This window comes from Hoplias malabaricus, chromosome 9 (assembly GCF_029633855.1).
Source record: "Hoplias malabaricus isolate fHopMal1 chromosome 9, fHopMal1.hap1, whole genome shotgun sequence".
NCBI classification, from domain to species: domain Eukaryota; kingdom Metazoa; phylum Chordata; class Actinopteri; order Characiformes; family Erythrinidae; genus Hoplias; species Hoplias malabaricus.
In genome coordinates, this window is record NC_089808.1 from 41,079,483 (window position 1) to 41,094,083 (window position 14,601).

Sequence of the window (14,601 nt, forward strand, 5' to 3'; positions counted from 1 at the left end):
TTGGACCAATTTCACTTTTAAAATAACTCACAGATGGCTCCTACAGGGGGGCAGCCATAGCTCTGAACACCAGGAAGTGGATGCCACCAACTGCTTGAAGGCATAGAGCAAACAATTCACCATCCAGTCTCTACAGAGATCCATTGTGCCTCTGGATGCAAGGTCAGCTCATGAGATATCCATCCACAGCTTTGATAGGCTTCCATAGGTTTCCATGTCCCGACAGCTGCCCACTAAGTAAAATGCCAAGCAACAGCTGGTGTGTGGTAAAGCAGGCCTGGACTCTGGAGCAGTGAAATCGTATTCTCTGGACTGATGAATCACACCTCAGTGTCTAGCAGTCTGACGGATGAATCGGGATTTGACAGATGCCAGGAGAAACGGTACCAGCCAGATTGCAGTGACAGCAGTAAGGTTTACTGGAGGAGGGATAATGGCCTGGGGCTGTTGTTTTGTAAAGTGAATGGACAGTAGACATGAAATGGTATGAATACCATGAATATCAGTATTGTTAAAATGTGCTGCAAAGATATCATTTGAGCACATTTTATATTGAATAACAAAAATTAGCAGCACTTTGTACACTCATTTAAATGAAGTTTAGACAAAAATAGAACTAAATTCTGTTTGCCTTCTGTAAAGCTGTAAAAGTCGTGTCACTTTAAAAGGGGATCAATATCAGAACCGTATAAACCTCACTCTTATTGTATTTTTGGAAACCAATTTCTGGAAACCTTTGTTACAGAGGCAAAGTGGAAGTATATTTAAAAGGCATGTTTATTTCAAACAGCTCCTAGTGCACAAGGAAAATGTGGTTGAATGGTTTAAGGTGGATGTTGGTGTCAGAAAGTTGTTGAGCATCGTTTAAGGTAGAAACAGGTTCAGAAATGTATTCTAAATTTAAGGTGGGGGTAAAAATGAAGGCACTCGATATTCGATTCGATCTCTTTTACCCGGACATGTCCTCTTTTTTAGACTTAAAAAAATGTCTGGGTGGAATTTCACAAACAGCCGGGATTTTGTTTTTCTAGAGCTTACATAGAACTTCGAGAAGCGTTTCGTTCACAAACAAGTCCCGCCCTCCCCTACTCCGATTGGTTCGCTTGAGTGAGAAGGGGGCGTGGTGAAGTAGACTAAATCTTCTGATTGGACGGTCTGACTGTAGAGCTACCATTATTGGTCGATAACCTTCTCTGTAAACATTTAATTGGTCAGTCTGCACATCAGTAGTCCTTGTTTACGTCAGGCAAAGCTTGTGTACCCACCCTCATCTCCAGCAACTATGCCGAAACGTAAATGTAAGTTCGTTGTTTGTTAGTAAAATATAAGGTAAATCAGCACGTATCTATAGCAACATGTGTGATTAAGAGCATAAAAATGTATGCTAGCTCATTAGCTTACATTTCATTCCACTCACTTCGTTGTGGTTCCCAATCTCACCTCCCAATCCCAATCCTGATTTTACCTCCCCTTGTTTCGAGGATCCTTGTAGAGTGAAATCAGGACTGGGAGGTGAGATTGGGCTGTGCACCCTGGCTTTGTCACTGTGCCATGATTAAAAAAAAACCCAGATTACATGCTGCACAGCTGCACCTTGGAGACTGTTCCTAAGTTTGGTTGAAGCTGTAACTTGAGGCAAATAACATTAAAACTGTATCACACACTGTCAGGAATTTTCACAGTGGTTTACCGTGAAAATGGTAACCGTTTAAAGTCTACTTCACAGGACCACTTCGTTAGAGACGGGCGATGTTAATAAGGACGTTTAACAGGGTTTGGAAGCTCATAGAGATTTGCACCAGAGCACAAAGCTTCTGCCACATGACAAAGGCATTTACTGGTATTTAATATCCATTTGTCTTCAGAAGGGGTTATTAAGACAGGCCTCGCTGAAGAGGAGTGTTATCTGCACTCTGAGATCATTTAGAGGTTGTTGCCAGCTGATGGATCTTAATGCATACGTATTGCAGTGTTCAGTGAGTCTGTTTCATTTAAATATCTTCCCATTAGACTGAAACTAGACTCTCTCTCTCTCTCTCTCTCTCTCTCTGTCTCTCTCTATTCTCTTTATCTGAAAAAGCCTTAGGCATGTGGCTCATTTCATTTGCATTCAATGTGCTGGCGTGAGACTTCTCTCATTCTCTAAGTTCACTGCTGGAGGACGGTAACGTGGCCTGGACGCATTTGATGTCCAAGTTAATAAGAGAGACCTATTGTGCAAGCCATGGCTGCTGCTGCTCTTTGAAGATGAATCCACTGGTTCAAGGGAAATGCCTTGTTTTAGTTGCACATCTAAAGCAGAAATAGAGGAACTTCCACCTGAGGCTGCAGGAGAAAGCCTGATTGGATGGAGATGTTGAGGATGGAGCTAGTGATCTTTTATTGTTTTGCCAGTTCTGCCACCTGCTGGCTGAGGGTGGTACAGCATCTACAGGAAACTTCCTTTACTGTTTTAATTAGTCAGTGATTGATGGTGTTTGGAAGGACTGGCGCCCCCTCCAGGGTGTGTTCCTGCCTTGCGCCCAATGATTCCAGGTAGGCTCTGGACCCCCGTGACCCTGAACTGGAACATTTTCTGCAGTGCCTCACTTTTGTAGATGAATATTTTCAAGCTCCTCAACTCCAACACACACTTACACATCTTTAATTTCTGTCCTCCATTGGAAGGTATTTTTTATTTAAATATTGTAATTCATACACTACAGCAACTTCTTACTGAACAGAACAAAATAAAGCCACAAATCTTCTTTGATGATGGAGTTGTTACAAGTGATATGTATTATGTATGTATTATTTTGCTTTGTTGTTGCCACCCCCCCCCCCCCCCCCCACACACACACACACACAATAGCGCCCCCTAGGCAACCCCTGTACTAAGACCATTTTTGGGTGTATTATTTCCTCCATTTCTCTTTTGTTTCAGATTCTGTTCTCTTTTTTGTATTTTATATATTCCCTTTTCTTTAAAGTTTTTATACCTCACTTTTTCATGCAGCCATTCTTCATCTCCAGTTGCACACCATTGGCTTTTAGGTGAACTTCTCCTAAAGCAGGCAGTTCTACTAAAAGTGGGAGACAAGCCTGTGCTTTTTCTGAAACACGACATCAACAACCTCCTCTTTTTGTAATTACCATCATCTGACAGCCCAATGTGCCATAGAAGACCGCCAACCGCCCCGTCCATCACATCAGCTGACAGCCCCCTGTTCTAGTGACAAGGGGAGGGGGCCATCTCACCTACCTGAGAGTGTAGCCTATGGTACTCTCTTTAGACTCCCAGCCTCAGATGGCTGATTCCTGGCACCACCAGGTGTTGAACTGACAATCTCCCAAAGATGGGGTCAATGCTTGGACCACTGCTTTTTAGATTTTCTAAGACATCGGTAGCCACACCTCCAAAGTTCAGGTTGTATTCTCTGCTTCTTGTAAACCAAGTTAGTCCCAAACACATTCTCAGCTCACTCATCTGATTCCAGCTTTCCAAAAAAGTCTGACCATGCTGTGTGTTTTGGCTTGCTACTGTTTTTCAATGACATTATAAATAACTCTATTGAAGGGTTGTGAATACAGTAGGAACTCTGCAGATTACAAGTGCATCCCATGATGTAAGCTGCAGCCAGAGCTTGCACCTGAACTTGCAGTGAACTCTTGTTTACTCTTGTTTCCTCTTCTTTTCCACAGATTCAACAAAATCCAGAACACGAAGAACACCATGAGGAAGGACGGCATCAGCTCGCTGAACTACCGCCTGGTGTCTGTTAAAAAGTATCCGCTCTACACCAACATCTCAGTGGAGATTGGCAAACCTCCACCCAGACCTATGAAAGGATAGAGACCTGGTTTCTCCAGCTCAACAAACACATCCACACCCACACACACACACATACACACACACACATCTACAATGCTGGCCTGGCCCTCTGCCTCTAACTGCAGCACTGACTTGCTGAAACGTTAGCTCTCAGGAATACACACAGGGCCCAGCAGCTCTAGACAAGTCTCTAGAATCTGAAACTCAAACTCTGTGGAGAAGCAGATCATGTTTCATTAAAAGGACTCACTCACAGAGCACAGTAAGCCATAGCAAATATGGACAATGCAAAACATCCTCCTCAGACCTGGAGGGCGCTTATTGACCAGTGTTTTCCAGGCACAGTATCAAGGAGGAGTGCTGCTACTTTGAGTTTGAGGAGATGAGGGTCTTCAGACTGAATCTGGAGAGAGCAGCGCCCTGTTGACTTGGTGTAAATCAATGGGAATCTACTGTAAATTGCAGAAAATGAATGTCTTTTTTTTTTTGTACGTTCCGCTACTGCAGCCTCCACTTCCTTCTCTTCATATCTCTGACACTGGATCTGATAAAGTCGCTTATTCGGTGCTTGATGAAGGCTTCTGTGGATCACCTCTCTGTTCTTTGTGGGTTTTTTTGTTTCCTCTTTGGACTTCCCACGATTTTGATTCTTAATTTGTATGATTTCTATTGTTCCTGCTTTATGACTTTAACCAGGGAACTTCACTCAGTCCTGAAGAGACACACTGGAGATCCTGCTCCGAAGAATGACCCTGGTTAAGCTTCCTTTAGATACAAGACTCCTGCCTTTTTTGCTGGGGAACCAAGTACTGATGCTCTTTGTTGGCGAAATGGGAATACCAGGAACTCTAGCTTGGAAAAATAAACCATAGGGGCTCCCGATAGTGTCCTGTAGTTGTCTAAGCACTGACCCCATCACAAGATCATCTGAAGTTTCATCTTCAGTGAGGCTTAAGTAGTCCAAGGCTGGGAGTCCTAGAGAGCACAACTGACCTTGCTGTCTGGGTGGGAAGGATGGCCCTCTCTCTGTCCCATCTATAAACACGATGCTAGCCAACTTGGGGGTCTTTATGTAGCATAACAGATCTGGGAAGTTATGGTGCTTTTATACTGCATGGTACCTACAAGAATCGACTCGGTTCTACTTGTATTTTTTTGTAAACTTTGTTCTGGTCCTGGTTCTTGTTTAGTCGCTGTTCTCTCGTGGTTCAGAGCGAGCCGAGTAGGGACTAAACCGTGCCGTGTAAACCTTGCAGAGCGCTGATTGTCCAGAGATAGTCGTCACTCTGCGCCACGCAACGCAGACGACCAGCACCAACTCTCCATCTGTAAAATCTCCAGCTGCAGCAGAGATCACGTTTGTTTTTATCCGACCCACGACGGCAGTTCGAAAATGACGCCGTGGTCTTTTGAAGAGGTTCAAACGCTCCTTGGATCAGTGGCCGACGAAAGAATCCAGCGAGAGCTGGACGCTGCAACAAGGAAGGAACAAACTCTACTGATCTTCCTGAACTGATGACGTGGCTGTGTTCAGTCCCAAACAACAACAACACGCCAACAACAACACCACGGCAATACATAATGAGTAAGCAACCATGTCCCAAAAAAGCGAGTAGAGTAGCGTAGGTACCATGCAATGGAAAAGCACCATTAATGTTCTCCTGCAAGCTTGTCAAGCTCCAGCAATTGGTAGAGCTTCACACAGGGGAGAAGCCATCCCAGCTTGGTAGCATCATGTGAACGGGAAGATCTAGCTAACTGGTGGAATTGGCAAAGGCTAAATTGAAGAACTAATTGGGCTTTAAAAAAAAAATTGAAATCTTATGATTCTCAGAATAGCTTGGTCACTCAACGGTCACTTCTCCACAACTCCAAACATGGCTTTCCATCCCAGGCTGTTGATTTTATTTGTTCACATCGACCTCACGGTGTTTTAACTCTCCTGCTATCATTTTTTGAACTCACTTTGTTCGACTAGTGCCCAAGAGGGTCGGGTCCAAACCCTGGTAGTGTTTGGCTAACAACATGAATGTGATCTCATTCCAGGGCACGATTTTGATCATCAATCCCTGGAAGTACAAGTGTATCAGAAGCTCAGTATTTTCCTGGTTGTTTGATTTCTTTTGCGAGTGTGTGTTTGGTTTGACCTCATATTGCCCTCCTTTTCAGTTACTGCCTACGAACACCAAACTGATGCCTTCAGACTTTGTTTTAAACGAGAAGATGAAGGGATGCTGGATATTTTTGTGGGGTTTTGTGTGCTAAGTGAGATTTGCTCATCTTTTCCCCCCCTTCATGCCGTTCACTCCATTTCAGCCTCGAGGAGGTGGTCACAGCAGATGGCCAAGGCCACCCTGACAAAGCTTTTTCATAAAAGCGATTGCATTTTATTTTTAAATTCCGTCCTTTCTTTCCTGTCGCCTTTCGATCTTGTCTTTGACTCCTTGCCTTGTCATGTGTGTGTTGCCTCTCTGTTTGTGCATTACCTGTTTCATGTGTGCTCCACTTCCACTGGAAAGACCTAGAAGCATTAATTTGGATCAACTCACCTTCTAGAAGGCCTTACAGATGCAATGTGGTTCAAAAGCCTTGTCTTGTAGAGTACGGTGGACATTTCTAGTGGACATATCTATCATCTTACATGCAGTATATTCAAAGGCAGTATAATGTTATTGTCATTCAACAGGTGTTCTGTACTACAAAGATCATATCTAATACACAGTGGTGCAAAGGTGGTAGACATACAGCTTGTGACAACTTCAAATATAGTGCATATCACATATAGGACAGCTAATATACAACCAAGAGTAAATATATATATATATAGTGGTATAGCAGTGGACAACATTATAACATTATATCAGCGGACTGCATTCAGTTACACCAGTGTCTCGTGTGTATTATGGTCAGGAATTTCTGAACACTCACTGACCTTCAGCCTGTTTGGAAATTCAGGTCATTCTGTGATTAGTTCCATCTGGATGATTTCAGTGTGCTTCTCTAAACTCACACTCAATAGAAACGATTAGGAACATCTGGGCAAAAGTTTGTTGGACACCTGCGCAGCCAGAAGTCCTCATTGCTGCTTTAAGACCTCCAATGACCTGGGGGGCTTTCTAAGAGATTTTGGAACACTAGTGCTTTACTGAGGTCAGGAAACACTCCCCCACTGACTACCCCACACCCACCCACCCCCCACAACCCCAACGACAGACAAGTTCTGAGATGGGTCCATAGAGCATCATCTTATTTATTTATTTGGCTTTTATTTTTCAGTATCCTCAGCCTTCTTTAGGGTTGTAAACAGAGGGACGTAGTCCTGGATCCAATCACTTTTGAAAAGTGCTGTTTGTTTTCCCCCGATTGCTGTGAAATTGTACATATCTGACAGTGGGAAGTGATGAGATCAGTTAAAGGAACACTAGGTAAGGTGTGAGTGTTTTGCTCCTGGGGCTCTCCTGTAGTGTAATTCAGTTCTACAGCACTGTACTGAAATCAGAGGGGAGAGGGGGTGGGTAGTGCAGTTTCTGCAGTGCTGAGCCCAGAGTAGCAACGGCACAGACGTTATTCTCCCCATTACAGCTCAGTGTAATGAAAAGTAATGTCCACAAAGGTTTGGACACATTCAAATGACCTCCTTGTTTCTACACTCACTGTCCATTTGATCAGCTGCACTGACTATAATGTTGTAGTTCTACACTGCAATGGTCAGGACCCCCCCCGGCGCTGCAGTGACGTGTGATGGTGGTGTTAGTGCGTATTGTGCTGGTGCAACATGATCAAGCGTCCTGTGTCACTGATGAAGGACTAGAGGACGAGCGACACACACTGTGCAGCGACAGATGAGCTACTGTCTCTGACTCTACATCTACAAGGTGGACCAACGAGGGAGGAGTGTCTCACAGAGTGGACAGAGAGTGGACACAGGGTTTAAAAACTCCAGCAGCACTGCTGTGTCTGATCCAGCACAATACACACCAACACACCACCACCACGTCAGTGTCACTGCAGCGCTGAGAATGATCCACCACCACATCACACCTGCTCTGTGGGGGTCCTGAGGGTCCTACCGTGCACCTGTATGTTCAGTGGAGCTGATAAAATGGACAGTGTGTAGAAACGATCAGGTCATGTTAATGCTACGGCTAATTGATGTAGAAGGTCATTGAAGGTTTTCTGTTTTTGCTCATCAGCTGTTCCACCCCCTCCCAATACGTAGCACTGCTCCTATTTCATATTTGTCACATTTTATAACGCTAGAAATCCTATCAAAATCTCACAAGTCTCATTACAGATGTTGCACAATGCTAAACTCTGCTCGTCACGCAGCGACAGATCAGTCCTCCTTTAATCTCAGTGTAATCTCCACTTCAGGAGCATCTCCATACACTCAGCTGAAGCACAGGCACAGCACAGAGCGGAACAGCTGCTGGTTTTTGTTGGGATACAGAAACACTAGTTCCTGATATGTTGGGAGAGTGTGTGAAATGCAAATTTAAAAAAAAATGCAAAGCAGTGATTATTATATTTTTATTAATCCAAGTCTTCTTTGTAAACTTTATAGTTTGTTTTGTAAATAAACATTTCATCCTCATTGCACAGCAGTACAAGCAAAATTGACCTCCCCATATAACACACCTGTAGCTGTAACACACACACACACACACAGATAGAGAGAGAGTGCCATCCCAGGCACCAAGGGACCAGCTGGGTGTCAGGTTGCTCAAGGACACTTCAGCCGTGGATGTTGAGGGAGGAGACAGTACTGTTCCTTCACTCTCCCCGCCCCCAATTTCTTGCCATTTGAAGGGATCAACTTTGTGGCCCCATGCCCACTTTTTAACCTTTGGACTACCTGCTTATTGAGTTTCAGAATACTTTCGAGTCATGTTTCAAGCGGCACTTTCAGAATGAATTAATATTTACAAAAACCTGATGCTTATTAAGTAAAAAAAAAACATAATATTACATCGTTGTGATGTTTTTATTTAAATGCAGATCACACTCTTCTTACAAATCACTGCTTTCATTATTAAGTTGCATTTCCCCACATTTTTTTTGGAATTAACTTTATATATACAAATATTTATTTATCTCCAGAGGTCAGCGAGCCCTCCTGGTCAAAGTACTAGTACACTGTGTGTAGCTCTCGCTCGCTCTCTCTGTTCTCCATCCCCTTTTAGCCTATGTGCCTCACCCCTCATCTCCACTGCATTCTTCCACCGTCCATCACCTGAAGCTGTCTCCATCTCGCTTTGGATTGAGAGCTGTATGAGCGAGGGACTGAGGGGTCGAGGGGCTGAAGCTGAAACCTGCTACAGGACGACGTGCAGAAGAAACAAAACTACTGACTGCCTCGGGTCTCCCGGCCCAGAGGGGCTTTTTAAAGACTCACTGTATCTATTTAGGGTTTTTTTGTACATTGAATGTCAAAACAAAAAAATGTTATATCTTATATATAGAATGCATTATGTCATATCATACTTTTTTGTATACAATCAATAAAAACAGATGCAAAAAAACAACAACAGTCTCCTTGAAACTGTGTAGAAACTAAGGTGAATGTCAAGAGACACACACTGACCTCTATTAGAAACAAGCCCCAGGTTTAGTTCATATATATTATTCAGTGCCTGTGTGTAAAGTGGTGCCTGGCCCCTGCAAGCCTCTTGGTGGTCATTACAGTGGTGTTATACAGTGATGGACAGGGTGGGAAAAAGCAGATGAAAAGTGCAGCAACAAATGAGCTACAGTCTGTAACCTCACACCTACAAATATCATATGTTTAAGGTAAGTCCTTCTAATTGATGACTGGTGCTGTAGGAGAGTGGTCTTTTGCATTGTGTAGAAGCATGTTCGCCAAGGTCTGGTGCCCCCTTCAGGGTATGTTCCGGGTAGGCTCTGGACGCACAGCGACCCTGAATTGGATAAGCCCTTACAGACAATTAATAAAGACATGGTGCTGTAGGGGGGTTGTCTTTTGCACGGTGCTGTAGGAGGGTAGTTTTTGGGATAGTTTTGTAGGAGGGTGGTCTTTGGTACGGTGCTGTAATAGGGTTGTCTTTTGCATGTAGGAGGGTGATCTCTGGCACAGTGCTGTAGGAGGGTAGTCTTTGGGACAGTTCTGTAGGAGGGTGGTCTTTGGCACGGTGCTGTAGGAGGGTGGTCTCTGGCACAGTGCTGGAGGAGGATAGTCTTTGGGATAGTTCTGTAGGAGGGTGGTCTTTGGCATGGTGTTGCAGGAGGGTGGTCTTTTGCACGGTGCTGCAGGAGGGTGGTCTTTGGGACAGTTCTGTAGGAGGGTGGTCTTTTGCACAGTGCTGCAGGAGGGTGGACTTTGACACAGTGTTGTAGGAGGGTGGTCTTTTGCACTGTGTTGCAGGAGGGTGGTCTTTGGCACAGTGCTGTAAGTGGGTGGTCTTTGGGATAGTTCTGTAGGAGGGTGGTCCTTGGCATGTTGCTGTAGGAGGGTGGTCTTTTGCACAGTGCTGCAGGAGGGTGGTCTTTGGGACAGTTCTGTAGGAGGGTGGTCTTTTGCACAGTGCTGCAGGAGGGTGGACTTTGACACAGTGTTGTAGAAGGGTGGTCTTTGGAACAGTGATGTAGGAGGGTACTCTTTGGAATGGTGCTGTAGGAGGGTGGTCTTTTGAAAGGCGCTGTAGGAGGGTGGTCTTTTGCACTGTGTTATAGGAAGGTGGTCTTTGGCATGGTGTTGTAGGAGGGTGGTCTTTTGCATGATGCTGTAGGAGGGTAGTCTTTTGCATGGTGTTGTAGGAGGGTGGTCTTTTGAGAGGCACTGTAGGAGGATGGCCTTTGCACTGTGCTGTAGGAGGGTGGTCTTTTGTACAGTTCTGTAGGAGGGTGGTCTTTTGAATAGTGCTGTAGGAGGGTGGTCTTTTTAATAGTGCTGTTGGAGGGTGGGCATTTGCATGGTGCCGTAGGGGTGTGTGAGGGGGAGTTGAAAAATGTGTGAGATTGAGATTTTAATTTGTCTCAGGCTGCTGTGGTTCTGCCACTACATCATTTCAGGTAGCACTTGTTAAAAGTGACAAGCTGCCAAGAGCCATTATGTTTACAGAGTGTATCAAAGCTGAGCAATTGTTCCAAAGTAGACCCTCATATGCCTTATAACTTTTAATGGTACCAATCTGAAATCCAGACTGGGACTTTAGATTTGTTTTGTCAGAAAACTGAATCATAGTCAGGACACACAGTACCCAAATTATTAATTTCTTCTTAAATTAAGGATTTGTTTTAAGCTCGGCCAGCCTTTCCAATAAAAATAATGAAACATATATTTGTTTTGGAGACAGAAACGAGGAAAGAAACAATAATGAATTCTCGGTTCTGTATTTTAGTGTGTTCAAATGGAAAATGAATATACAAGCCGTTTTTGTACGGTTCCATGTTGAAATATTATAATTAGAATCGTACACAAGATGTAAAACATCCTATGCCAATCCATTAGAGCATCACATAGGGCCCATCACACTCTCTTCTTACCTGCAGCCACCAACATTTTTGTAGAATCCTACACCTCAACACTAAGGTTGCTCTGGTCATTTATGATCCAATCAGAAACCGACTATCCTTAATAACTACTCACTGATCCCAGCCCATGAGTACGCAAACCAGCCACTGTATCACTAGCTCTTCACAGGGGTCATCAGGCAGGCACCTCCCCTCATTGGTGTGATGTGGCCAATTTGGCTACAAATCACCTATCTCCACTGGTTTGACATGTGTCTGCAACCCGCATTCCCTCACCTCAGCCGCCAAGTCCGCATACTTCAGATTCTTCCTTTAGAATGCTTCATCTACTGCATCTCTACCAATATTTGTAGCCTGTGCACTTTCTCGAAAATATCCCCCCTTTCGCATGCCAACCCCTGTACATAATCCACAACTAGAGGCTTCACCTACCCACTGTCTGAGATTTAGTGGAGTTGGAAGGACATCATAAGTTTCTCCTAGCAAAAACTTAATATGACTTGCCTCCAATCGCCCACAGCTCTTGCCAGGAATTTTTCTGCGTCTCTAGATTCTCCCATCAAAGCCACTGGCTTTGTTTTGCCTGTGACGCTGCTGTTGCACACTGTGCATCCTCCTTCTGCTCCTGAATACAGCTAGTCATCATGTGCCTTCTTTCTGGTGATGTGGCCTTACTAAAAGCTTTCCATGAATCACTTGGCCCAAGGCCTGCTCTTCCACATTGTACTTGGCCAATCACATCCTTTAGTTCTAATGAGCTCCTGGCTACCTGCACGGCCACTTTTGGATTCCACTTCCTTCCTGTTATCGTGACTGGCACTGCTGCTTTTATCACTGCATCTTTTGATCCTGACAAAAATATCTCACGACTCACCTTTGCAGATTTAAATTCCTGAACTAATCGTGTGAGTGCTAACTCCTGTACCCTTCTCCCATATCAACCTTTCCATCCTTTCTACTTCTGTGATTGAAACATCATAAACTGTCAATGGCCACCTAATACGATGCCAGTAGATCTGTAACTGTAATTTGATTTTACATTCAGTTGTTGTAAACTACGAAAAAGTTGATATGACTTCTAAAGTATACAGGATACTGATCATAAGGAAAGTTAAACATGATGTTCCAGAACTTGGCTTGAGGAAATTATCTCTAATTAAACTAATTAATTAAAATTAATAAATGGATTAGGGCGGCACGGTGGAACAGCAGGTAGTGTCGCAGTCACACAGCTCCAGGGGCCTGTCTGTGAGGAGTTGGTGTGTTCTCCCCGTGTCCGCCTGGGTTTCCTCCGGGTGCTCCGGTTTCCTCCCACAGTCTAAAAACACCACTGATACCAAATTGGAGATTTCTAAACGCATGAAAGTAAACACAGAGAGAAAGTGCTACAAAATTAAACAACATGAGTTACAAATTAGTTTCTGTGGTAATTCAAACAGTGAATAAAAACGTACAAAGTTAGACTTCAGCCACGTTTTTTTTTCCCCTCAAACATACTGTTCCACCTTAAAAGATGTGGAGCTACTGAATGTAAACAAACGAGAGATCAACTATTTCTTAGAATCGTCGACGTTATATTTTAGTGTTCAGCCCACACACAGGTGCTGGTCATAAAATTAGAATATCATGAAAAGTTGATTTAATTCAGTAATTCCATTCAAAAAGTGAAATGTGTGTATTATACTCATTCATTACACACAGACTGATATATTTCAAGTGTTTATTTATTTTAATTTGATGATTATAACTGACAACTAACGAAAACCTCAAATTCAGTATCTCAGAAAAGTAGAATATTACTTAAGACCAATACAAAAAATGATTTTTAGAAACGCTGGTCAACTGAAAAGTATGAGGATGTACAGCACTCAATACTTAGTTGGGGCTCCTTTTGTCTGAATTACTGCAGTGTGGTATGGAGTTGATCAGTCTGTGGCACTGCTCAGGTGTTATATGAGAGCCCAGGTTGCTCTGTTAGTGGCCTTCAACTCTTCTGCATTGTTGGGTCTGGTGTATTGCATCTTTCTCTTCACAATACCCTATAGATTTTCTATGATGTTTGAGTCAGATGAGTTTGCTGACCAAATAAGAACAGGGAGACCATGGTCCTTAAACCAGGTACTGGTAGCTTTGTCACTGTGTGCAGGTGCCAAGTCCTGTTGGAAAATGAAATCTGCATCTCCATAAAGCTGGTCAGCAGCAGGAAGCATGAAGTGCTCTAAAACCCCCTAGTAGACGGCTGCGCTGACCTTGGACCTCAGAAAACACAGTGGACCAACACCAGCAGATGACATGGCACCCCAGACCATCACTGACTGTGGAAACTTTATACTGGACCTCAATCAACGTGGATCCTGTGCCTCTCATCTTTTTCCAGACTCTGGGACCTTGATGCAAAATTTACTTTCTTCAGAGAACATTACTGTGGACCACTCAGCAGCAGTCCAGTCCTTTTTGGAAACTTTTTTCATGATATTCTAATTTTATGAACAGCACCTGTAAATTATATTGCCAAAGTACTCCCTCATCCATCCAAAATATTGAATTCATGTGTTCCAATCACTTCCATGGCCATAAGTGAATAAAATCAAGCACTTATGCATGCAGACTGCGTCTACAAACATTTGTGAAAGAATGGGTCACTCTCAGAAGCTCAGTGAATTCTCTGTCCACTCTGTGAGACACTCCTCCCTCGTTGGTCCACCTTGTAGATGTAGAGTCAGAGACAGTAGCTCATCTGTCGCTGCACAGTGTGTGTCGCTCGTCCTCTAGTCCTTCATCAGTGACACAGGACGCTGTCGGCTGGATGTTTTTGGTCGGTGGACTATACTTAGTCCAAGGGTTTAAAACATCTAGTATCACTGCTGTCTCAGTTTCTCTGATTAGACTCCATCAGGTGACGTATCGGTCCAGTACAGCATTGAAAACGACCAGAGAACACACAGCTTTACCCAGATGAAGTTTAATTGTGTACTTATAAAAATACATACAGTTTTTATTTTTAATTCAAAGAGGATTTATACTTTCAATACAAAGAGTGAATAGATTACTGGGTTAAAAAATATATGCTGTTGGTACAAAACCTTGTGTCTCACAAAAAACTGCTAGCGTTCGATGTCAGTTCATGTAAAACATATTTTAAATCGTTTCATCTTGAGGTTTTGACACAATGTACTGGTGAACCATTAAAACCACTGTCAAGTGAAGTGCGTAACATTGATGATCAGATTGATAATTTACACTGACCCCTGTGGAGGGGGGTGGGTATTACACATCAAATAAACAGTTAGGTCTTAACT

At 43.5% G+C, this 14,601-nt stretch overlaps 1 protein-coding gene across 2 annotated transcripts in view; it reads left to right on the plus strand.

Annotated features, from left to right (window-relative positions):
- b4galt2 (UDP-Gal:betaGlcNAc beta 1,4- galactosyltransferase, polypeptide 2) overlaps positions 1-9,241 on the plus strand; it is a 207,017-nt gene extending 197,776 nt beyond the window's left edge. Inside the window, exons 7-8 of one of the 2 annotated variants that reach the window (XM_066681712.1) lie at positions 3,682-3,839; positions 8,995-9,241. In XM_066681712.1, the coding sequence (XP_066537809.1) occupies positions 3,682-3,832 (151 nt within the window). In that variant the 3' untranslated portion in view covers positions 3,833-3,839; positions 8,995-9,241. Of the gene's footprint in view, positions 1-3,681 lie in introns of both variants that reach the window. The other variant, XM_066681709.1, reaches the window with a different exon arrangement.
- Positions 9,242-14,601: the final 5,360 nt, after the last annotated feature.